Source organism: Mixophyes fleayi, chromosome 6 (assembly GCF_038048845.1).
Source record: "Mixophyes fleayi isolate aMixFle1 chromosome 6, aMixFle1.hap1, whole genome shotgun sequence".
Taxonomy (NCBI): domain Eukaryota; kingdom Metazoa; phylum Chordata; class Amphibia; order Anura; family Limnodynastidae; genus Mixophyes; species Mixophyes fleayi.
This window is the reverse complement of record NC_134407.1, coordinates 12,619,576-12,643,004: the sequence shown is the minus strand read 5'-3', so window position 1 is coordinate 12,643,004 and position 23,429 is coordinate 12,619,576. Positions and strand designations below refer to the sequence as shown.

The 23,429-nt window shown below is 45.8% G+C and overlaps 2 protein-coding genes across 3 annotated transcripts in view; one reads left to right on the top strand and one right to left on the bottom strand.

Moving 5' to 3' along the window:
• The window catches only part of GNB3 (G protein subunit beta 3), a 28,317-nt gene extending 14,815 nt beyond the window's left edge, over window positions 1-13,502 (top strand). For both annotated transcript variants that reach the window (XM_075215822.1, XM_075215823.1), the window contains exons 3-10: window positions 397-435; window positions 944-1,050; window positions 4,327-4,390; window positions 5,321-5,483; window positions 7,703-7,769; window positions 8,607-8,808; window positions 10,209-10,425; window positions 12,918-13,502. In XM_075215822.1, coding sequence (XP_075071923.1) covers window positions 397-435; window positions 944-1,050; window positions 4,327-4,390; window positions 5,321-5,483; window positions 7,703-7,769; window positions 8,607-8,808; window positions 10,209-10,425; window positions 12,918-13,024 — 966 coding nt within the window. In that variant the 3' untranslated portion in view covers window positions 13,025-13,502. The remainder of the gene's footprint in view (window positions 1-396; window positions 436-943; window positions 1,051-4,326; window positions 4,391-5,320; window positions 5,484-7,702; window positions 7,770-8,606; window positions 8,809-10,208; window positions 10,426-12,917) is intronic.
• A 2,897-nt stretch (window positions 13,503-16,399) lies between these two features.
• On the bottom strand, window positions 16,400-20,248 carry CDCA3 (cell division cycle associated 3). The gene is made up of 6 exons (XM_075215126.1): window positions 19,942-20,248; window positions 18,569-18,705; window positions 18,028-18,151; window positions 17,543-17,821; window positions 17,241-17,359; window positions 16,400-16,706 (listed from the first exon to the last, which is right to left on the bottom strand). The coding sequence occupies exons 2-6, from the start codon at window positions 18,686-18,688 to the stop codon at window positions 16,590-16,592; spliced, it is 759 nt and encodes a 252-aa protein (XP_075071227.1). The 5' UTR covers window positions 18,689-18,705; window positions 19,942-20,248; the 3' UTR covers window positions 16,400-16,589.
• Window positions 20,249-23,429: the final 3,181 nt, after the last annotated feature.

Genomic DNA, 23,429 nt, shown 5'->3' with positions numbered 1-23,429 from the left:
CCGGGGGAGTGTCAGGCTTACTATCCCATGGGCCCCGGGGGAGTGTCAGGCTTACTATCCCATGGGCCCCGGGGGAGTGTCAGGCTTACTATCCCATGGGCCCCGGGGGAGTGTCAGGCTTACTATCCCATGGGCCCCGGGGGAGTGTCAGGCTTACTATCCCATGGGCCCCGGGGGAGTGTCAGGCTTACTATCCCATGGGCCCCGGGGGAGTGTCAGGCTTACTATCCCATGCGCCCCGGGGGAATGTCAGGCTTACTATCCCATGCGCCCCGGGGGAGTGTCAGGCCCACGCGCCCTAGAGTATACAATCATTATATCGAGTGTGCTAAGAGAAGTATGTCAGTGTTCTATCCTCTGTTCATTCTTCACCACAAACCATTGTTGTTTTTGCAGGATGCCAGAAAACAGTGTGCAGACTCCACGTTGGACCAGGTGTGTACATACGTGTTGAATGTGTTCTTATGCATTATCCATCTATCTGCAGACTTGGACTGAAAATTTAAAAAAAAAAAGAAAAAAAATTCTACCAAATGTTTTATGCTGCCCCCCCCCCCCTCCCCTCAACATTTTTTTTACCACCATCATGAGTCCCTTCTGTATAAAACAAAGCATTAATGTTTGTAATAAATTATTCCTGTACTACGCACATATCTGCATGTTAGGAGCCTGTTTGAATGTTCTCTACGACTGCCATTATTGTCATACTTATAGTTTTTGAAAAGTAATATAATTGACTGTTATTGAAAGAGAACTTTTTTCGTTTTATTGCCATACACATTTTAGACCAGCAGCTCCCTTACCCACTGATCTCCTGCATCACCCTCATCAGTTATGGCTCCGCTGGCCCTAGGTCTATGTGCCCTCCCTACAAATCTGGACCCTTGTATGTGTTTGTTTCTATATAGTAAAACTACTGACCACGTTCAGTCTTTTTCTCCAGGTCACCGGTGGCATGGAGGTGGTTGGGCGCATACAATTGCGCACGAGACGAACGCTGCGGGGTCACTTGGCTAAAATCTACGCAATGCACTGGTCAACGGACTCAAGGTAACCGTAGTCTCGTAGGTTGTCTGAACTAGGCAGATTATGTAGGTGTTGTATTCTATGTATGTAAAGAAAATAAAAGAATTGTATTCTGATATAATAAAGTCCATTAATAAGCCATGTTGTGTAGGTATAATATCCTATGTCTGTATAGAGTGTAATAGAATTTTATTATGATCCAGTGTTCAGGTGACGTCTGTATAACATGTAATAGAATTACATTCATACTTTCCTACTCTCCCGGAATTCCCGGGAGGCTCCCGCATTTCGGGGAGTCCTCCTGGAAGAGTAGGCAAACCTCCCCGGATTCACCGACATTCACGGTATTGAATGGCAGGGGCGGGGCTTAATCGCATCATTAAGCCCCAACCCCGATATTCAATGCTATTAAATTCGGCATTTTTTTAGTGGGGGCAGGGCTATGGTGATGCAATGACGTTTTCACGCCTCCTCTTACCCTCTGTCACGTGACTTCTCTCCTGGCGGAGAAGTTTACATCATACTTGCCAACTCTCCCGGAATGTCCGGGAGACTCCCGAAATTCGGGTCGGTCTTACAGACTCCCGGGAGAGCTGGCAAGTCTCCCGCATCCCACAATTGCGGTGCTAAAATGCAGCGATTCGCTGTGAATCGCGTCATTTTGACCCTGCCCACCACGACAAAACGCCATATTTGTCGCGGGGCGGGGCCAAAATGACGCGTTTGGCCGCACCCCGCCCCCTATACACACCCCTCTCCCGGATACAAGTTGCCAAAAGTAGTCAAGTATGGATTACATTGTGATGTACGTCTGCTCCTTCCAGCACATTGTCCTATAAATTAGAACCACTCCAGATGCCCAGATCAGTTTACTGCCAGATTTTCACAACAGAAATCCCCAGCTATGTCTCTGCTGCTTATGAAATTTGTTTAGCAGGTGACTGAGCAGGAATGGTGGTGTTGCCAAGAGCAAACATCAGACCTGGCATTAAGCTAGTACAGGTTAGGAAATGAAACCAAACATGTAATTGTTTTCTGTGGGAAAGACCACAGTTTATTTCCAGTGATTTTGAAGCCGTTTTCACAAATGTTCCCCAGTTTCGTTTTGCAGTAGTTCAGTGTTACATCGCCCTCTGCCTGCACCAGTCGTTATTACAACACAATTGGCATTGTGATGGATTGTCCCTGGCTTTGTAAGGAAAACTAATTCCAGCATCTTCTATGTTTCTGCCAACGATCTGTGTATTGGGAAGCACAATAAAGGGACAATAGGTTGAGAGAGTATTTAGTGCACCTCTTTTAGCTGATTAAATTGCTCACTCTTCAAGGCTTAAAATAAGAACGTTTTCTATGATCTGATTGATTTGTGAGCTCTCATTTTGAGAAATAATGTTCATTGAGTGACTTGAAATTGAGTTTCTATAGCTTAGGATTGTTCTAACTGGTAAGGTGGAGTTTCTGTAAAGAAGGGTCTTGTGGTCTTCCTGGGAAGGTGGAGTTTCTATAGATAAGGAGTGGGGGACTCGCAGGTAAGGTGGAGTTTCTGTAGGTCAAGGATTGGGGTTCCCACTGGCAAGGGGGCGTTTTTATGACTCGGGATTGAGTTGTCACAGGTATGGTAGGGTTTCTGTAGCTAAATAATGGGGTTCTCACAAGCAAGGCGGAGTCCTGCTAGATAAGGGGTGGGTCTCACAGAAAAGGTGGAATTTGCGTAGCTCATGGAGGAGGTTCTAACAGACAAGGTTACGTGTATGTACACTTGGGATAGGGTTCTCGCAGATCTAGAGTTTACATAGAACAGTGGTGGGGTTCTTACAAATGAGATGTTTCCATAGCACAAGGAGTGGAGTCTACATAGATCATGTATGGTGTTCTCTGTAATGCCAAGCAGAAGTACCCAGCATAAAACTCTAGAGAGAAAGGTGATGACTGGAACAAGTACAGCTAGGTTAGATAAAACATATGCTAAGGGCAGTGGTAGCCCAGCGGGAAGTAAAGAGAAATACCCCAGAGGTCCAGGCAAAGGATGTACCTGATGGTAGAAATTGAGTTAATGTCCAGACAGAGGTCAGACGAGGCAACAGTAGAGGTAAGTTGGGCATAAGTCAAGGCAGGCAGCTATCAGCAGTGGTCATGCAAATAGTGTAAGGGGAAGCACAAGCAGAGGTCAGGACAAGCAGAATGCAGGAAGTCCAAAAACAAGTCACAGGCCCAAAGGAGCTCAAAATTCTGCAGTAATAACTGGCAGTAAAAGGAACAACTGCCTACAATTAATAGATGCATGCAGCCATCCAATAGCACACTTTTCCAGGCAATCGCATGATCATCTGGAAATAATCCCTATAGAGTCGAATCAAAGGGTGGCAGCTTCTGCACTGGTAATTTTAAGCAGACATAGAAGAAATTCATCAAGCCTTGACAAACTAAATATGGAGGGAAATAGTCATGCTGAAATGAGTCGAGCTGATTCTTAGACATCTTCTTCCTCTTTGAACAGCAGCAGCTCCTGATAATTTGCAGGATATAATACCTTCACATAATGTCCCTGTTGACACAAACTCAGAAGCACCAACAGCAGCAGCATTTGGTTAAAAAGCATTAGTAAAGACAAGCTGCACTTGTCACTGTTTATGAAAACAACATTGACAACCGAAAGTGTACAGTTACACAATTCTGAAGAGCTAATGCAAAATTGTGAAGATAATAATGACTAACTTGAGGCTGGAGGCAGAGAATGAAGGAGCAGATAGAATTTATGCGCTCTCAATTTAATCTGCCTACACAGCCCGGAACATGATACAAACGTTTCAGGTTAGGAACAAATTGCTATTACACAAACTGAATATGGACATCGTATGAAATAACGCTTCCAAAATGCTTCTGCAACTCCAGATAGGAAAATGTCAGAGTACTCCAGGCTGCTGCGTGAAACCTACTTACATCCTAGGTAATGGCGTATCAGGGGGATTCTAGTGGCTGCTTGTGCACTTTGAGGAGATGCTGATTTCTTTATTGTGTGCAGTGAGTAGATAATGTGCCGTAGCCATGATCAAATGAACAGGGATCTCCTGTCTTGGGCAATCTGTTCAGGTCAAATCAATCTTCGGAATTTTCACAAAATTTTCACAGATCAGGTTGGTAACCTCATAAATAAAGTTGTTGTATAGCTCAGGATTGGGGGTTCTCCCAGACTTTCACTGGTCAGGCATAGGGTTTTTATATAGCGGTGGGGCGAGGCTCTTACACAGAAATGGGCTTTACACATGTATAAGGTGACCGCGTGACATTTATTTCTCACAGACTCCTGGTCAGCGCCTCACAAGATGGGAAACTGATTGTGTGGGACACGTACACAACAAACAAGGTGATTACTACCCAGTTCTGTGTTGTGAACTTACTCACCATTACCTATTACTCATCGTGAGGAGTTAAATTACTAAATTGTTAGTGCCCACCAGGAAAATACAGTAAGAAAACCATCTACCAAAATAATTTTTACCTTTTTATTCTAAATCAGTGATATTTTATATCTTTCATTAAAGCATAAATCGCCTCTATCTGCAATCACACTGCACGTATTTCTCCGTCCGCGCTGGCCCTGCTCCCCCGGGCCTCCGTCCGCGCTGGCCCTGCTCCCCCGGGCCTCCGTCCGCGCTGGCCCTGCTCCCCCGGGCCTCCGTCCGCGCTGGCCCTGCTCCCCCGGGCCTCCGTCCGCGCTGGCCCTGCTCCCCCGGGCCTCCGTCCGCGCTGGCCCTGCTCCCCCGGGCCTCCGTCCGCGCTGGCCCTGCTCCCCCGGGCCTCCGTCCGCGCTGGCCCTGCTCCCCCGGGCCTCCGTCCGCGCTGGCCCTGCTCCCCCGGGCCTCCGTCCGCGCTGGCCCTGCTCCCCCGGGCCTCCGTCCGCGCTGGCCCTGCTCCCCCGGGCCTCCGTCCGCGCTGGCCCTGCTCCCCCGGGCCTCCGTCCGCGCTGGCCCTGCTCCCCCGGGCCTCCGTCCGCGCTGGCCCTGCTCCCCCGGGCCTCCGTCCGCGCTGGCCCTGCTCCCCCGGGCCTCCGTCCGCGCTGGCCCTGCTCCCCCGGGCCTCCGTCCGCGCTGGCCCTGCTCCCCCGGGCCTCCGTCCGCGCTGGCCCTGCTCCCCATGGCCTCCGTCCGCGCTGGCCCTGCTCCCCCGGGCCTCCGTCCGCGCTGGCCCTGCTCCCCCGGGCCTCCGTCCGCGCTGGCCCTGCTCCTTCACCAAGTTAATTCTATAGGGACATTGTCATCTTCACCCTAAAATAATTGATTCAACTTTCCTCTAGGTTCATGCTATTCCTTTACGCTCCTCCTGGGTGATGACCTGCTCCTATGCACCATCCGGAAATTTTGTTGCATGTGGCGGATTGGACAACATGTGCTCCATATACAATTTGAAGACACGCGAGGGCAACGTCAGGGTCAGCAGGGAGCTTGTGGGCCACTCAGGTCAGTTTCTGCCCGCATACTATGGAAAGCATTGTTATATGAATTTGGATGTGACCGTGCAGACAACTTTACCGGCCTGAATGAACATGTAATAATTCTGACAATTTCTTCAGCCTTTCTGTTGCTGTAAAACATGGACATCCCGTGGTTGGGTGTTGTGTTATAGTAAAAGTTATGTAAGAAGAAATAAGCGTTTGGTGGAATGGTAGTGATGGCAGTATCTTGTAAAGCCTGCAGGTGGCGCTAGATTCCTAAACAGACCATTTAATTAAAAATCTGCACTGAAAAGAAGAGACGATAAGAGATCATTTACAAACCTGCTAAACGTGGATGTGCAGGCCACGTGTGAAAATGCTCTTTTCTATGTAGTGGATCCATAGGTGCTCAAATCTGGGTATTTGGATCTGTTCTATGAAAGTCAATCTTGCCTAATATATGGCATTGCAGGTCTGACTCAATAAACATGATGAAGCGTGAAAATGTGACTTCAAATCCCTCCTGCTACCAATTTAGGACCTCAGGGGCCACCCCTTCATTTATTAATTTAAACTTTTCTATGTTCTTCTACGATAATGTTTTAGCTTCATTTATGTGTTAAACTTAATGATGAGGGTGAGCGGATATAGAGACTCTTTTTGATGTCACTTCTTTTCTGTGTATTTTTAGTCTATAAAAGCATCTAGAAAAGCTTTTTCTTCTATAAATCGTGTCTGAAAACTGCCAATCGTTCTCCATTACATTATAGACCAATGCCTGGTTTCCACTATTTGGGTGAATGTGGAGAACTCAAATTTTCTGAGGGGAGAATAAAGCTGAGTGTCCCACTGTAATATAGAGAACGCCCTCTAAACAGACCGTCTCCACCCTTCAATGTGATTTAAATAGTCTTATCCCACAATACTAATCTAATTTTTAGTTAGATTGCAAAACTACGTACATTCAGCAAGGAGCTCCTCAAATCTGCCCAGCTCCTTCCACCAGAAGATGCAAAATCTTTCACCCTGCCGACAACACCATCTTGGTCCTCAAATCCATGTTGTTCCCTGTAAATCGGAGCATTCACATAATTATAGGGGCAAGTGGTACATGCACTACAGGAGTCACTGGTTTTGCACATTTGTAAATTACCTTGTAATATCTACAAAATATATAAATACATCTAGCTAGGAGTGTGGGGGGAGGGGCAGGTACAAAGTATGGGGGACCGAACCTGTCTGCGTAGTGGGAGGAGCCGACAACCTGGTATGGTCAGGCCCCCTTTGGCAGCTGTGGAAGGGGTCCTAAGAAGTTGCTGTACAGGGACCCGCAATCCCTGATTTATATTATGTGTGCACAGCAGTATTAAGTTGTGGGTTCTCCTTTAAAGAATAGGCCTCAGGGGTGTCTCCTCTCCTCCAGATCACATAGCTAATAACAGGGTTACCAACTGTACCCCCAGTGTCTGTGTAACGTCAGACACAGACGTGTGCTGTATGAATTTACCAGTGTTCATATGTGTTGCTATCTGTTCCATGGTCTATTGTTGTTCTGGAATAAAGCTGATGGTTACGTTGTGGACGTAAGATTGAATATTGTGGACCTGTTTTACGAAGCGCACTGCAAATTGGTAGCGATCGCCACTTAAACTATTCCCCCTCAGCCCTTTTATTATGTATCCCACTCCACAAAATGAAATCTCATTTTTACACATTCTGCCGTGCCTACTACATACTTGGCAAGAACGCTCCTCCGCAAATTCCGCCATTTTGCTTTGTGATCCAATGTACTATGGCAGATATCTAGCTGCATCCATGCAGATCAAGGTGCAAAGGGGGTTTCTCACCACACCTCGCCCATATTGTGCATAATCTCTGATCAGTCCTGGAAGCACCAACAGGTATTTTCATTTGAAACACATATTATTGACTTGCGTGTCACAACTGCTTTGCTGCCTAAGACTGAAATTAGCTAAAAAGAAAAGTTTAATGAACGAACTTTGTCTGTTAGACTGACGCAGATAACTGCTTTTACATTTACTGCACATTGATTTTCATAGATTGTAAGCTTTGCAGGCCAGGACCCATTTTCCTTGTATCTTCTGTATCTTTCCTAGTTCTTGTAATCTTCCAATTCGTATATATGTATTTTTCAGAAAAGTGTAGCCTAAACGGTCAGACCCCCGTATAATTGTATTGTGAATAATACACAGTAATTATTCTTCGTCTTTCTTCGATCCTCAGGTTACCTTTCCTGCTGTAGATTCCTGGATGACAACCAGATTGTGACCAGCTCCGGAGACACAACTTGGTAAGGAGAACCAGGACCTTTTTTATTATAATTTTGCGAACAAAATCGCAGCAAAAACTTATTTAAAATATTGTTAGTTATAACTGCAAAATAATTTGGCCTTTCTGTATATAACTGGGCTTGTGTGCAGACGTCTGATTGCAGAGTCCATCACATTGATTCAAGAGGCCGCGTGCACAAGACCTAAACGTAGCTACAAAGTGCACGATTAACGTGAGCAGTTTAATTAACAAATAACAGCCTAGGTTAATGTTTAGCAAAATGATGATTGTTGTCAAATAGCTGTTGGCTAGATCTCTCATGTGACTCCCAATTTCCAGGGCCTCTGGAGGAATCTCCCTGGGGATATAACCAGGGCCCCTGTATGAGGCTGCGGGTAGAAACCGGTCACATACAGTAACAGTTTGCACAGCAGCATTCAGATTACCAGACTAAATGCATTCATAGGGGGGATTCAGTTGTGGGCAATGTGCACAGCTGAACACAGCGGTGATGCCGGCGTGCCACATCAACGGCGACGGAATCTCCACCGTTGCCAGCAGTTATGTTCGGAATGTCCGGTCATTTTTCCCCAGCACCAAAAAATGAGCGGACATTCCAAACATTGATGCGAGGTGTCGCCGGATGTTCCGGTGGTGAGCACGGTTTATATTGTCGCAGCCAGTGCTAATCTCACGGCACAGGTATCCCTCCTCCCAGGTGTACACGGTGTTGTTGTAGAGCATTGTTCTGTGTGCAAGGTTCCCATTACTTATTCTTGCACACACTATAATTCAGGAACACAGACTTTATGAAGCGCGTATAAACACACCGGTCACTTCTGTGCTCTCTTCTCAGCGCTCTGTGGGACATAGAAACCGGTCAGCAGAAGACGGTGTTCGTGGGTCACACAGGAGACTGCATGAGCCTGGCCGTGTCTCCGGACTTCAACCTCTTCGTCTCCGGGGCATGTGACGCTTCGGCCAAGCTGTGGGATGTGCGGGAAGGAGAATGTAGACAGACGTTCACTGGGCACGAGTCCGACATCAATGCCATATGTGTGAGTACCGGGAGAGGGGTAACGGCTGCATTTGGGGGTCTGACATCTAGAAGACTGTACCAGTTCCACAGTCGGGGCACTTTCCTCGGCTTCTCTGGAATACATAATACTTTATTTAATATAACTATATTCCCATTTCTCAAATTCATTGGAAGTCCTTTAAGAAAAGCAGCCACTCTGCAATGCAAAAGCAGCAATTGTACCGCACACCCAGATTTGCACAAGATGGCGGCATTTGTGGAGCACTGGCAGAGGGCAGGAGCTGGGCTTAGTGAAGGTGTTCCTACTGAGGTACGAGGTGAGGAGTGCCTCATTTTGCACAGCGGTACAGAAACGAGATTTGATTTTGCAGAGTGAGATTATTGTAACGAGGTAAACAAATGACAAGGTCACTTTTTTTAGGGACGTTCTGCTCCGCAAAAGGATCTCGGTGATGGTCTTTGGGTCCCATCCAGTACTTTGAATTTGTATCCGTTTTGCTCCTCAGTGGAGAAGCGGATTTCCAGACACGTTCCCAGCAATGTGATAAAATGATTGACGCACACAAGCGCTACATGTGATGAGTACAATCTCAGGGTCGACTCTATTTCTGACCTCCAGTATAGGCTAATTTATTCCATTTGTAGTTTATACGCACCATGTGTTACATTTTTAAACCAAATTTAGCTAAAACCCACCTGACACCATTATTGGAACAGCTAGGGCTGCTAATTACTAGCCAATACCGTATAACCGATAATATAGACCAGTTTACAAGGGTGGAATTGCATTTCATTAAAAACATACCATCCGGCATTTGGGTTGACTGAACTTTCGAAACTGGACTTGGCCATGACACCTTTGAATGTTGCTGAGGATGTTCAGGGCACGAATAGGGACATTTGGGAGGGTATATTAAAAATCCCAGAAGTGTTTGAGGGCCACAGATAAGCCTGTTGTATAGATGCCCGTTAGGATGCGTGCCTATAAGGCCAGCGTCTTCATACAGCCAGGCTGTAGTCGTTCTCGGCACACTCCTGGGCCCTGATTCATAAAGGATCTTAACTTAAGAAACTTCTTATTTCAGTCTCCTGGACAAAACCATGTTACAATGCAAGTTAAATACTGACTGTTTTTTCATGTAGCACACAAATATCAACTTTAAATTTCAGTGTATAAATAAGCTATCAAGTATTTGTGTGCTACATGAAAAAACAGTCAGTATTTAACTTGTGCAAAACAGAATACAAATTTTCACCCCTTGCATTGTAACATGGTTTTGTCCAGGAGACTGAAATAAGAAGTTTCTTAAGTTAAGATCCTTAATGAATCAGGCCCCTGGTGGTTAAGGGCAGAGACCGTTGGGTTTACACAGAATTGAAGTGTGTATAATGTATATGTCTTGTGTTCCCCGCACACAGTTCTTCCCCAGCGGGCAGGCGATATGTACGGGCTCTGACGACGCCACTTGCCGCCTGTTTGACTTGCGCGCCGACCAAGAGATCAGCGTCTACTCCCAGGACAACATCATCTGCGGCATCACCTCGGTGGCGTTCTCCCGCAGCGGCCGCCTCCTCCTCGCCGGATACGATGACTTCAACTGCAACTTGTGGGACTCACTGAAGGGGGAAAGAGTTGGTGAGTTTTATTTTGGGGAGAACTCCAGTGATACCTGGCCGATCATAGGATGGCACAGAGGAGTTTGTCGTCCTGCAGGTCTGCTAGTTGGGGGGGCTCATTTCTCAAATATATTTTCTTCATGGAGAAGCCAGATCACTCGCAGCAACGTAGATCAACTATTCCTACGTTAGTGGCCTTATTCCTTCTATGTGACCCTGATTAGTCTTTTAGAGTTTTATTTCTACTCTTAGTTCACTGTTTCTATATGAAATGTGTACTAAACATATATTGCTTTTAACAAAAGGCAAATAAGCAATGAAGTGACTGCAATATTATAAGGCAACCTAGACATGTACCCGGGGCATTGAGGGACCAATCAGTGGCTGAGTACACTGCTAATGGGACCTTATTATAGTGAAATCTGTAGATATTCGCCCCCCTCCCACAGCCCATTCTCCATTAGCCGGTACAAATATTAGGTCATGGGAAGGTTTCTATCCTCCAACCTCCTCCACATTACGCTGCCCTGAAAGAAATACTAGAAGACGGCTCACATACTTGTAACTGGATGAATGATTGAAGCTACGCTGCATGTAAAAGGAGGGGGGTCCGTACGTGACAGCAAGTGGGATTGAATATAAGGACATATCTTATTGATTGTATGTCGTATCTAGTGGCTGTTTACTTAGAAACTATTTATTGATAGCACCAGATAAACGAGCGCGGAACTTGCGCATAGTTCCGACTGTATTTAAATCTAAGCGAATTTCTATAAACGTTTCCATCTGGGTATACGTCCGCTCTGCTATACGTTACTGCTCATATACAGACAGAACACCGTCCACAATACACACATGCATATGTGCATTATAAAGTCCCATCAGAACGTATGCAAACACAAAATAAAAATAAAATCTGTAAACAACTCATAATACTATAATTATATGTAAAAATGTTTTAAAAACAAATATTGTTTTTACATTAAATACATAAATTGGGGTGTTCTTAATGCGTACTGTACATACAATGCCTTTTTCTATTCTGTCTTATTGGCATACACACGTTCTGTGCTACCGCGTGGTGCGCATACGTGTAGTCATCACTATCACTGGCCTGAAGCTGGTGCAAATGATACGGCTAAAAATAACAGATTGGCGCAGCTGTGTCTGAATGCTCTTTTTGTACGTTGTCCACTCCTTCCCACCCTTTAATTCGTAGGCAGTTATGTCCTTTGTGATTATTGGCATAACGTATGTTTCTGAGCATACGCAGAGCTATATCATCATCATCACCATTTATTTATATAGCGCCACTGATTCCGCAGCGCTGTACAGAGAACTCACTCACATCAGTCCCTGCCCCATTGGGGCTTACAGTCTAAATTCCCTAATCCACACAGACTAGGGTCAATTTGTTAACCGCCAATTAACCTACCAGTATGTTTTTTGAGCGTGGGATGAAACCGGAGCACCCGGAGGAAACCCACGCAAACAGGGGGAGAACATACAAACTGCACACAGATAAGGCCATGAATTGAACTCATGATCCCAGCGCTGTGAGGCAGAAGTGCTAACCACTACGCCACCGTGCAAGATACGGCGCGCAAAGGGACTGACGTCCAGACATGAATCGGGCCCTGTATGTAGATCGCAACAGGTTATATACATTGGTCTTTAAAGATATAAAGTCTGACTGATCTGGTTTAACAATCTTTCTTCAAGCAAATCCCTAAGAATGAGTAGAAATTTCGAGGCTTCATATTACAGGATTATTCACGTGCTGATCTAAATGGTTTTTGTTTTTTCCCTCCTTCAACTTGTACTAAATGCATTGCATCAACTTTATCCTTCCTCTGTGCTTTTCAGCCATGTTTTTTTTATCTTTAGGAGTTCTCCTTTTTTTTTTCTCCATTGCCCTGCAATCCGGCACCACTGCTCCGTATTACATACAGATGTATGGAGGGCGCTGCTTAGAGACATATCTAAGGGCAGCGACAATGAACAATGCTGCCTGATGATATAGAGACATGACTGAAAATCACAGAAGAAAATGAGGAGAGAAAGCAATGTTGTTAAGATATTTCATGGTAGACAAGGTTGTTAAAAAAAAATATATAGTTTAAATGTTTCCATTTTTGGGAAGTATAATTACTACCCCAGCTTTCAAATAAAGAGGGAGCCCGAATCTTTCTGTGATGCATTCTGTGTGGCTGATTTAGTTCTATTCGCTGTCCTGTCTGAGCCTCAGGGGCTGTACGGTGCCCGAAACATTGTTGATTTTCCTTACACCTCAACCAGCGATGTTTCTGGTAGCGTTAGAGTGCGCACAACATGTGTTGGAAGCTCCTACGGGAATTTGCACAGAATTGAATTACCCTCTTATTAGTTCAGTCTCTTTCACAAGTGTCTTTAGTTGAAATAGTATTTGGTGTTCTGCACTCACAGGAGGGGACTTTTTAAATCTATCATTAAGTGTCCGCCTGTAACCGTCACTGAATTGTGCTTTCTCAGGTGTCCTCTCCGGCCACGACAATCGTGTCAGCTGCCTCGGTGTCACCATAGACGGGATGGCAGTAGCGACAGGATCCTGGGACAGCTTCCTCAAGATCTGGAACTGAGTTCTTATGAGATACGTAATGCAGCGGAGACACTTGCCCCCTAAACTCACCTTTTCCACCCCCTGTTTATTGATTGCCCCTAGATGTACCTTCATTAACCTCTTATCTGACTGACACAGAACCACGACACTCTAATGCCAAGCACCGACCGGGAATCACCGAGCAGTGGAACAGACAAACCATCGCCTCCGGATATCCGAATCTAAGACGGATCAGCTGGCCAGAATCACTGTCCCCTCTCCTTCATTGTGTCTTCTAGAGCCCCTCTCCAGAACCAGTACGTCCACTAGCCCCTTAGCCATACCTCCCCACCACGGCTCACCTCTATACTCCGCCTGCAGAAGCCGCTATCTTTGACACCTGTGTGCATATCTATTTTATTTATTTTACTAACCCCCCCTCCCTTTACTGTCACTTTTTCAAATACGTTTTGTGTTTTATAGAAAGAGGAAAATAAAATCTATTTTAGGTCATGGCAGCTAAAGAGTTAATTTGGCATCCTTCAGAGAGGGGCACTGAGTCGCACCACTCTGTATTTTGTCAGGCAAAAGCGTCCTCAAAATCGGTAAAAAAAACAAAAATGTTTTTTCCAGAAATCGAGACGGAAATAGGAAAAAACCTTTGTAGTTCCTAGATGACATAAAGTAACCACAGCAGGGAAACGCAAAGTAAGCGTATAATGAAAAAAAGTAAAAAATGACGACAGGATTAAAGTAGAAAATTAACAGATATCACACGTCTGGGTCAACCGATGACCAGAGGGGATCAACGAACATTCAGCACCTGTCATTCTAACAGATTATATAAAATCAAGTTTTGATCATTAAGATTGATTGACACGTGGTACGTTGGTCGGACAATTTGGTAATTTCTGACTAATCAAAACCTGCACCTGCCAGCATAGTAGACACAAGATTAGGACCACCAGCCATTTAGAGTAATTTTATTTTCAAAGTATAAATAAAGCCACTATTTGGCAATTAATATACAAAGGCTGTGTATTACGGAGTTTATTAAACTATTTGAAATAACTGGAGTGTTTTATACTTGGTTGTACACGTCCTTTGTACTCTCCTTCACTCTTCTGCAGGGGCTTTCCATGGCAGGTGCTTCTCTATCAGAGCAGACAATGAGTGACTGACAGCTTGTGATACATACTCTGCAGCAATGTACTATGTGGATTGATTGGTTTAGACAGGCAGGGCCAGTGATGTCCCAGTAGCTCCAAAGATTGCACTTTCAGCTTTTTGACCTGCATCAACTCCACCCCAAGTTAAAAAATGTAGTGTAGGGTGGAGTTTTAGGAAATTGATGATGATTCTGTCTGCCTGGTGAACTCCCTCATTTGGGGCATTGACAGCTGCTTGTCCTCATTACAGGCATCTGTGATCATGGAACATGATGTGTACCTGGCAAGTATAACTTTGTATTTTAATTTAGCTCATCGAGCCCCATCCAATATTTTTTTTGTAGCTCAAACACACAGCACCACTCGCCCTGAGCCCATCACAATAGATCCAGCTGAGACTATGGGGTTTACTTACTAAACGGCAGGTTTGAAAAAGTGGAGATGTTGCCTATAGCAACCAATCAGATTCTAGTTATGCATTTAGTACATTCTACAAATGACAGAATCTGATTGGCTGCAATAGGCAACATCTCCAACTTTCTCAAACCCGCAGTTTAGTAAATCTAGCCTTAAATTCACTCCTTAGAAGACTCCATGTAGATCAAACATTAAAGGCTCATTCAGATAAATTTAAAATCAAAGCATTTGTTAAAAACGTGTTGAAAACAGATTGTGACCTGAGGGACCTTCTCTGGAAATCATACAGATATAGAGATCATTGATCTGTAAGTAGCTGCTGCTCACATAAGTGACTGTGAGCTGTGGATTATTCTGAAATACCAGGGAAATCGTGCAATTTTAAAGGGGTGTAATACAAACTCATTAGTCCTAATGAGACACAGAACAAATACATCATATTAGATGTTTAAGGCATTAGGTTTTTACTGTTGAGTGCAATGCCTTTAAACACCCACAACCCACCATTTATACATACAACAGGGTATATTGCTCACCTGAAATAAAAGCATTTCCGTGGCTTTCCTGGGTAATTGTTACAACATTCTGATAAAGTGTTATAGAATTCTGTTGTATGTGCAAAGGTGATGTCAGCTGATTTCTAATCTAACTAAGCTGACATTGTAGAGGATGTGGCCCTAGGGGCGAGCGGTCTATTAAATAAAATCTCATCCAAATCAGTGGATATGGAATAATACGGTCACCCTGTGACGGCCATTGTTTGATGCCGTACTCGCACCAGTGTCTGGTCTAGCAGTTGGTTTACCACGCAGCAGCAGACATATGGCCAAGCTGGTCACAGCACGTGGAGATGGCGAAGTACGAGCAGACTTGGGCTTAATCAATCAAGTGGACACTTGGCCAAGGAAACTGCTGCTTGCACCCTTTGTGTCAGGGATGAACAACCTTGTTATCATTTAAAAGGGACAACAAAAATAACGTGATGGAAAATTGTTGCATGTACAACTGGTCACATCACACGTCAGCATGGACGGCCTCCCCCACAGTAAGACAATCTGTGCCCCCCCTCACCTCTGTAGTACCCTCCCCAACCACACACAGCAACACTTCCCCCTCCTGTATCAGACATCCTCTGCATATTACTGACCTGTCCTGTGGGGAGGGGGCGCCCAGGCAGCAAAACTTGGATAAGATTTTGATTCTGTCTCATTAGTGAAATTAGGCTGCCAGCAAATTAGATTGCAGCTCATTATTTCCGATTTGCTGCCAGCTCGACCACACCAACAAATGGCCAGGTCTCTCTGCGGCCACAGCGTTGGGAACTGGTCCCACCCCCTCAACAAAACCAATCCAGAGGGACCTGGGACAGGAGTGCTACTGTAAAACATGTGTCCTGGAGCTCCCTATATTTAGCCTGCAAACAACGTCCCACAGGTTATGAACAAATGCTTTAAGTCAGTGTTGGCTAACCTATGACACTGCAGGTGTTGTGAAACTACAAGTCCCAGCATACCCTTCCAGCAGTAAGCTGCTATATATTGGCAATGCATGCTGGGACTTGTAGTTTCACAACACCTGAAGTGTCACAGGATAGTCAACGCTGCTTCAAGGCGAAGCCATTTTAGTCCTCCAGCTTGGAGGAGGAAAGCAGAATAGAGCATGACTGCAGCAACATGGGAAACTAGTTTACTCACATCTATTGAATGAATAAAACACACTGACTGCCGCCCATGACGACACAGGGCAGGTATGGATGAGACACCACGAAAATAAATACATACTCTACATCCCACCACAGCCACTCTATCCGTACGATATAAAAACACATCTGTAGTAAAATCAGGTTTATTATTTGTCCAACATTGAAATTCACAGACAGAAAGAGGCAGAGATATTTACAGTAGTGCATGAGAGTCCTGCACTTAGCAGCATGTATAAGGGGCGTGCAGGATATACCCTCTCAGACACCCTCTAGATTATATAAAACGTTTATATATCCTCTATAACTTGGGAATGAGTTCAGCTTTCACTCTGGCCGTACAGTGCGTTCTCCTTGTTGTGCGACATCTCCCAACTGCTATGCAAAATCTTCACGTTCCCCAGAGACGATGGCTCGGACTGGAAGGAGATCTTCAGCTGCAACGGGATTGGGGAGAGTGAGCAGGTCTGTAGATGTCATCTGAACTACCCCAACAGAACCAGAACCCACTCCGTTACTAATAAACTTAAAAGCTGCATCATCCCCTGATCAAAAGGTGCAAAATGGCCCAGTACTGGTCTCTGAAAAGCAATGCTACTTTTTAAATAACCCCTATCCCATCTCTAACCAATGGTTAAACACTCTGTAGTGCTCTAAACTCTGACAAAGACAGCCCCTCTCAAAGATCATTTTGATCTCGCTACGCATTTGGCGTAGCGAGCAGGCATTTCCACAAGATTACTACACTTGGTCATTCCTGTACATATAAATTTATTTTTTGTGCTTGACATAAAATGTAGTAATCTTGTGGAAATGCCTGCTCGCTACGCCAAATGCCCACTGTTACCCACAGTACAGTAGTGGGAGCTGGGCATATGAGATGACTACTACAGACTGCATCTAACCAACCATTAGGGGTAAGCGCCAAAGTACTCCACAATAGGGTTAGAATTGTGAAAGATGATATTTACCTGTCTGTTTTGCATGTTGGTGCTGGGGGAGTTGTCCTCCTGTAAGATTTTTAGTGGCGAACGACCAGGAGCAGCAGAGATCAGCGTTTTCTTGTTGCGATGTCGTACTTTCTTCGCACCTACGAGAGTGGGGACACATAAGTTGTCTGACATGCACAGTCACCCTGTAGGGATTCCAGACCATTCATAGCCACCTATCCCCAAATAAGGGCAGGGTAAACAGACCTGCAGCTCTTTTTTTGCCACCAAATTCTGCATACCACGAAGCATACATATGGCTAATGTCTTGTCCACAGCCTCACCTGCTGCACTTGGGGACTTGCCCCGTGGAATCTGTTTCTGCAGAACAGGTGGAGTCAGCTCTACGGCTGCCTCAGGTGGGACAAATGGGAAAATCGCTGGTTCCTCTGCTGCTTCTGGCTCCTTGACACCAGGGGCAGGTACAGGGGTCTCCTCGCTCACTGATTGGTGTTCATCAATGGCAACTGGAGCATCTACGTCATTGACAGGGCTTCCCTCAATCCCAGAATCCTCTGCTACAAACACCTCACTGAGCTGCTTGGCCAAAAGGTTCAAGGAAACTGAAAGGAGAACATAATTAGGAGGCACTCTAACCCATATTTTTGTATTTATTTCAGTGACTGAAAGAGGCACTCTACAAAAATGATTCTAACCATTGATAACCATCTGTGTGTAGCCCCAACACCAGGTGCGTTAGAGTGCAAAGCTAATGTCACTCACAGTAAAAAGCAGTTAAGGAGGTAAATAAATTTAGCATGGCACTTACCCTGAAAAGATTGCCGTAGGGGTGTGCGTACAATCCCTTGTGTAGGGGAACGTGGATCACTTACGGCTGTGTCCTCTACGACTTCTTGTACAGCCAATGGCGTGAGCCGCGAGGAATTCCCGACCTATAGAAACAGGACAAATTAGTACAGACGTAAAAGACACATTAATCCATATATAGAGTCTAGCAGCTCATCCGACCACAAAAGTCAGTCTCTTTATAGTATTATAGATAACGGAACTCTTTGGGATGGAGTTACATTAGCATAAATTATACATTATCACAGATTATTTTAGATACATAGGGTTAATCTGATAAAACCACTACCTGTATGAAAAAAAAAAAAAGAAAAAAGCGCACCTAGCCAGGAGCGGGGAATACGCCACCAGAACAGGGTTGTCTGCGGACCCACCAAAACGGGGAACTCCAGACAACAGATGAGGAATATTCTGTGATCATACAAGACTTACAGAATTCCAAATTAGACTTAAATAAATGTAGTTTGGTGAATTCCCGATTAATTGGAGATTGTTAAACCCACCTCAATAGGCGTCCTCGTGATTCCAACTGTAGGAGAGCGCGGGTCACTCATATGTGACAGGCGGAGGATTCGTAGAGGACGTGACGGAGTCACCTGCTCTCTGGACTCTGTTATTCCCATGTTAGCAAAGATACCAACTATGAAGAGTGGAGGGAAAGAGCTCATTATACAGATCAGGAAAACACAAACAGCCACTTCTGAATCATGTGTTAAGGGAATTAAATAACATTGTAGTAAAGTGCAACTGTCTAATGACAGATATACAGCTTATATATAGAAAGCACTGAATGTATTTAATGCATCCATAGGCAAGGCCTGATGCCACCTGCATTCACCACACTTACCTCTACACCCCCTGCCCCAGCTCACCTGGACCCGTATCTCCCCCTACTGCCCTCCAACCGTATCCCCCACCCCTGCACTCTGCCGCCCTCCAACCGTATCCCCACCCTACACGCTGCCGCCCTCCAACCGTATCCCCCCCTACACTCTGCCGCCCTCCAACCGTATCCTCCCCCTACACTCTGCCGCCCTCCAACCGTATCCCCCCCCCCCTACACTCTGCTGCTCTCCAACCGTGTCGTCCCCCCCTACACTCTGCTGCCCTCTAACCGTACCCCCCCCACATTCTGCTGCCCTCCAACCGTATCCCCCCCCACACTCTGCTGCCCTCCAACCGTATCCCCCCCCACACTCTGCTGCCCTCCAACCGTATCCCCCCCACACTCTGCTGCCCTCCAACCGTATCCCCCCCACACTCTGCTGCCCTCCAACCGTATCCCCCCCACACTCTGCTGCCCTCCAACCGTATCCCCCCCCACTCTGCTGCCCTCCAACCGTATCCCCCCCCACACTCTGCTGCCCTCCAACCGTGTCCCCCCCTACACTCTGCTGCCCTCTAACCGTATCCCCCCCACACACTCTGCTGCCCTCTAACCGTATCCCCCCCACACACTCTGCTGCCCTCCAACCGTATCCCCCCCTACACTCTGCTGCCCTCCAACCGTATCCCCCCCTACACTCTGCTGCCCTCCAACCGTATCCCCCCCTACACTCTGTTGCCCTCCAACCGTATCCCCCCCTACACTCTGCTGCCCTCCAACCGTATCCCCCCCCCTACACTCTGCTGCCCTCCAACCGTATTCCCCCCTACACTCTGCTGCCCTCCAACCGTATCCCCCCTACACTCTGCTGCCCTCCAACCTTATCCCCCCTACACTCTGCTGCCCTCCAACCGTATCCCCCCTACACTCTGCTGCCCTCCAACCGTATCCCCCAATCGCTGCACCAGGCAGCCCGGGAGCACAGTCACAGAACACACATACACATACACATACACATACACATACACATACACATACACATACACATACCTGTACTGGTTACACCTCCCGGTGACAGCTGCTCTCAGTGATCTCACCGCGGCCACAGACTCTCACACTGCTGCCCGGCTCCTGAACTGCAACATTCAAACTCCCCGCGACAGCCAATCACAGCCCTCACCTTATTGATTGGTTGCGTGTTGTCCCGCCCCCCAGCAATTGCCGTCGCTGGAAGAGTCTCGTGGCAGTATAATACTCGCGGGTGATTGGTTAGTGTTGGTGCATCTGAAGCAGCTAAAAATATGATTGGATGAACCGTAAACTTCCTGGCCCTCCCTCTACTTTGTTATTATACAGCAGCGGCGTCCCTTGGGTGCAGCCTTCTGATTACAGAGAGAAAAACATTTCAGGAACTCTGATGTGCGGTGACGGCCATTTTCTAGAAGGCCACAATTGGTTGAATGTTAAGCAGACGTTGCCTGTAAAATGGCTCCTATGATGGGGACATGCTTTGTTCGGGCATGCGTACAAAAACAATTTTCTATCTTGCAACCGGCATATTTGCCTAATGTCCCTAATTTATTTTCCAGATTTGTCTGTAGAAATTAAAGAGTCCCTGTTTTTAAATATTGACCAGCTATATAATAAAATCCCATCTTTATGTATTTCAAATGCAATTCTCATTGTCCATTCTTATTCTATGAGTTGTGTTACTCATTATTTATTGAATAAGAGTATTTATAGCTCAAAAAACTTCAAATTTAATAATAAGCACAGCAGCATGTATGAATAGGGGCGTGATCATGTCACACTGGCCGCGTGCCTTGCGCTTCCAAAGCATTAAACTGTCCTCCAACTCGTCTCCTCTAAAATAGCTTGCAATTGCTGTGTGCACTGCACCCACTCTCCATGGCATATCTCCTAATATTTACCTTTCCTAAATCAGCCCATGGCCAATCCTACGTCATTGTGGGAGCAGACACGTCACGAGGGACGCGTCCTCGCCCACAGTGGCTTGTCTAGCGCTCCAAAACACCCTTGAATTGCCATGTCATCCCTCCCAACCATCCTGACTTAACCTGGACGGTCCTGATTTGTCGCCATCTCAATTGGGACAGGTTTGTCCCGATCTGTGGAAAAGATGGAAAGTATTTTGTTAAATGCTGCTCTGCATGGCACCAGTGCATACAGCAATGAAGAGGTTTGAAGGGGGATGGGGGGGGAGTAGAGACCGGGGTAGCCTAGCGCGCGGGTTACACCATACTTGCCAGAGCAGGCAAGTCTCCCGCAACTGCGGTGAATCGCGTCATTTAGGCCCCGCCCCTGCAACAAAACGGCATTTACGTTGCGGGGCCAAAATGACGAATTTGGCCGCGCCCGCACCCCACCCGCCCTCCAGTCATGCCCCTCTCCCAGACAGAACTTGCCGAAAGTAGGCAAGTATGGGTTACACCTCCAATGCTAACACTACCTTGTAAGCATTTTCTGCCAAGAACTAGTTCTCAGCTGCTCAGGACATCCTGTAGAAAAAGGAAGTGGGGGAAGAATGCAGCTACAGCCCTCTCCCCTGTATCCTGGAACCCCCCCTGTATCCTGGAACCACCCCTGTATCCTGGAACCACCCCTGTATCCTGGACCCCGACCGATCCTTATCCATGACTCGCCTGACTTCAATTTGAGAATAATGCATAAAAGCATCACTGTAATAATAACAAACACATTTTTACCATGTGTAACATAGAATGAAAAAGTCTCCTATATAGGCATGGCTACAATGTCCCCTTCTCCACATGTAATTAGACAGTGTGGACCTAAGTCATTAAGGAGAGAAAAGCATAAAAAAAGAGCAACTTTGCACCTGGGCAAAACCATGCTGCATTGGAGGGGGAGGTGAATTTAAAATGTGGGACAGATTTATAGTTGGGGGTAGGGCATGTCCTAGATCATCTTTAAATTTCAGTGTAAAAATAAAGCTATCAAGTATTTGTGTGCTAGATAAAAAAAAAACAACCAGTATTCAACTTATGTGCAAAATAATAAACTAATTTGCACCCCTTGCATAGTAACATGGTAGTCCTGGAGAACATTTACTCCTTTTTTTGCCTTACTTTCCTTAATGACTCAGGCCCTGCATTTGCACTCTGGTGAGCTGGGGAACATTAATAGGGCTATAAAAAGTACATGTTGTTATGCTCCACATTTTGTGAAAAACAAGGGACAGGTTGGTTAAGGTGATATCAAACTTGTTTCGTAGCAAGCTGTAACCTCTAGATAGAATGCCCAAAGTACAAGGTAGAACTCCCCCGTCTAAGCCCGCTCCAGTTCCCACAGTGGTGTGTCCTCAGAGGGGTGGTTCCAGATAACAATTTCCCTCTGGATTGGGTATCTGGTTATTTGAAGGCAGCCCAAGTCCATGGATTGCAACAGGCACCCTGTAGAGAGAAGTCTGAGCAAAGCTGCAGAAAAACAATGGGCACCCATTTGTTTTGCCATAAAAGATAACTCACTGAAACCGATGTCCCAACCCTAAATTAATCTATGAGTATCTTTTTGAGAAAAGTGGCTCTCTAGCTGATCGGCATTTCTGGTTCAACTTGGCTGATCAGTAGCGGAGGAAGTCCCACAAAGTCTTCAGACAGCGGTCGGCACAACTTCAATGAATGAGTCCAGGAGACTGGGCGCCCTACTAAGCGCTATCAGGAAATATACAACAGAATCTAGCGGTACCTACAGAACCCCCCTGGCGACATTTAAGAATATTTCAGCGCAGCCATTTCTTGGCTCACAAGAAATGTTGAGACCATATTGAAGTCAAAAAGACTTCTTGTTTCTTAATAGTGCTTTTGTCCTGCTGAAAGGATAAACAGTTTTGTCACTCCGAATTTACCAACTATCTGGACTGATGTAATCACCAGCAAGAATGTGGTATTGGGACCATTTAGATAAGGAGCGCATATGTTTTCTCACTGGCTGCTTGTTTAATAGCTTCTCTTATTTCTTCAGGAGTGACATCATTCATTAAAGATTTTGATCTGGGACGATGTGAGGATCTTCAAATTCAAGATGGAGGGGTACTGGTTTATTGCCTGAACCCAAGGGGGTTGAGAAGATTTTTTGTTGGTTATGGAAATCCTCATAGAAATCTTTGAAGATATGGGTCTAATGTTGTAATCTTTTACTTTTTTTGTCTATAATACCCGCTAGCTCTCTTAGGGGTATATTTGCCTTACAGCACTGGGGTCATGAGTTCAATTCCCGACCATGGCCTTATCTGTGTGGAGTTTGTATGTTGTCCCTGTGTTTGCGTGGGTTTCCTCCGGGTGCTCCGGTTTCCTCCCACACTCCAAAAAACATACTGGTAGGTTAATTGGCTTCTATCAAAATTGACCCTAGTCTCTGTGTGTGTGTGTGTGTGTGTGTGTGTGTGTGTGTGTGTGTGTGTGTGTGTGTGTGAGTCTATGTTAGGGGATTTAGACTGTAAGCTCCAATGGGGCAGGGACTGATGTGAATGAGTTCTCTGTACAGCGCTGCAGAATTAG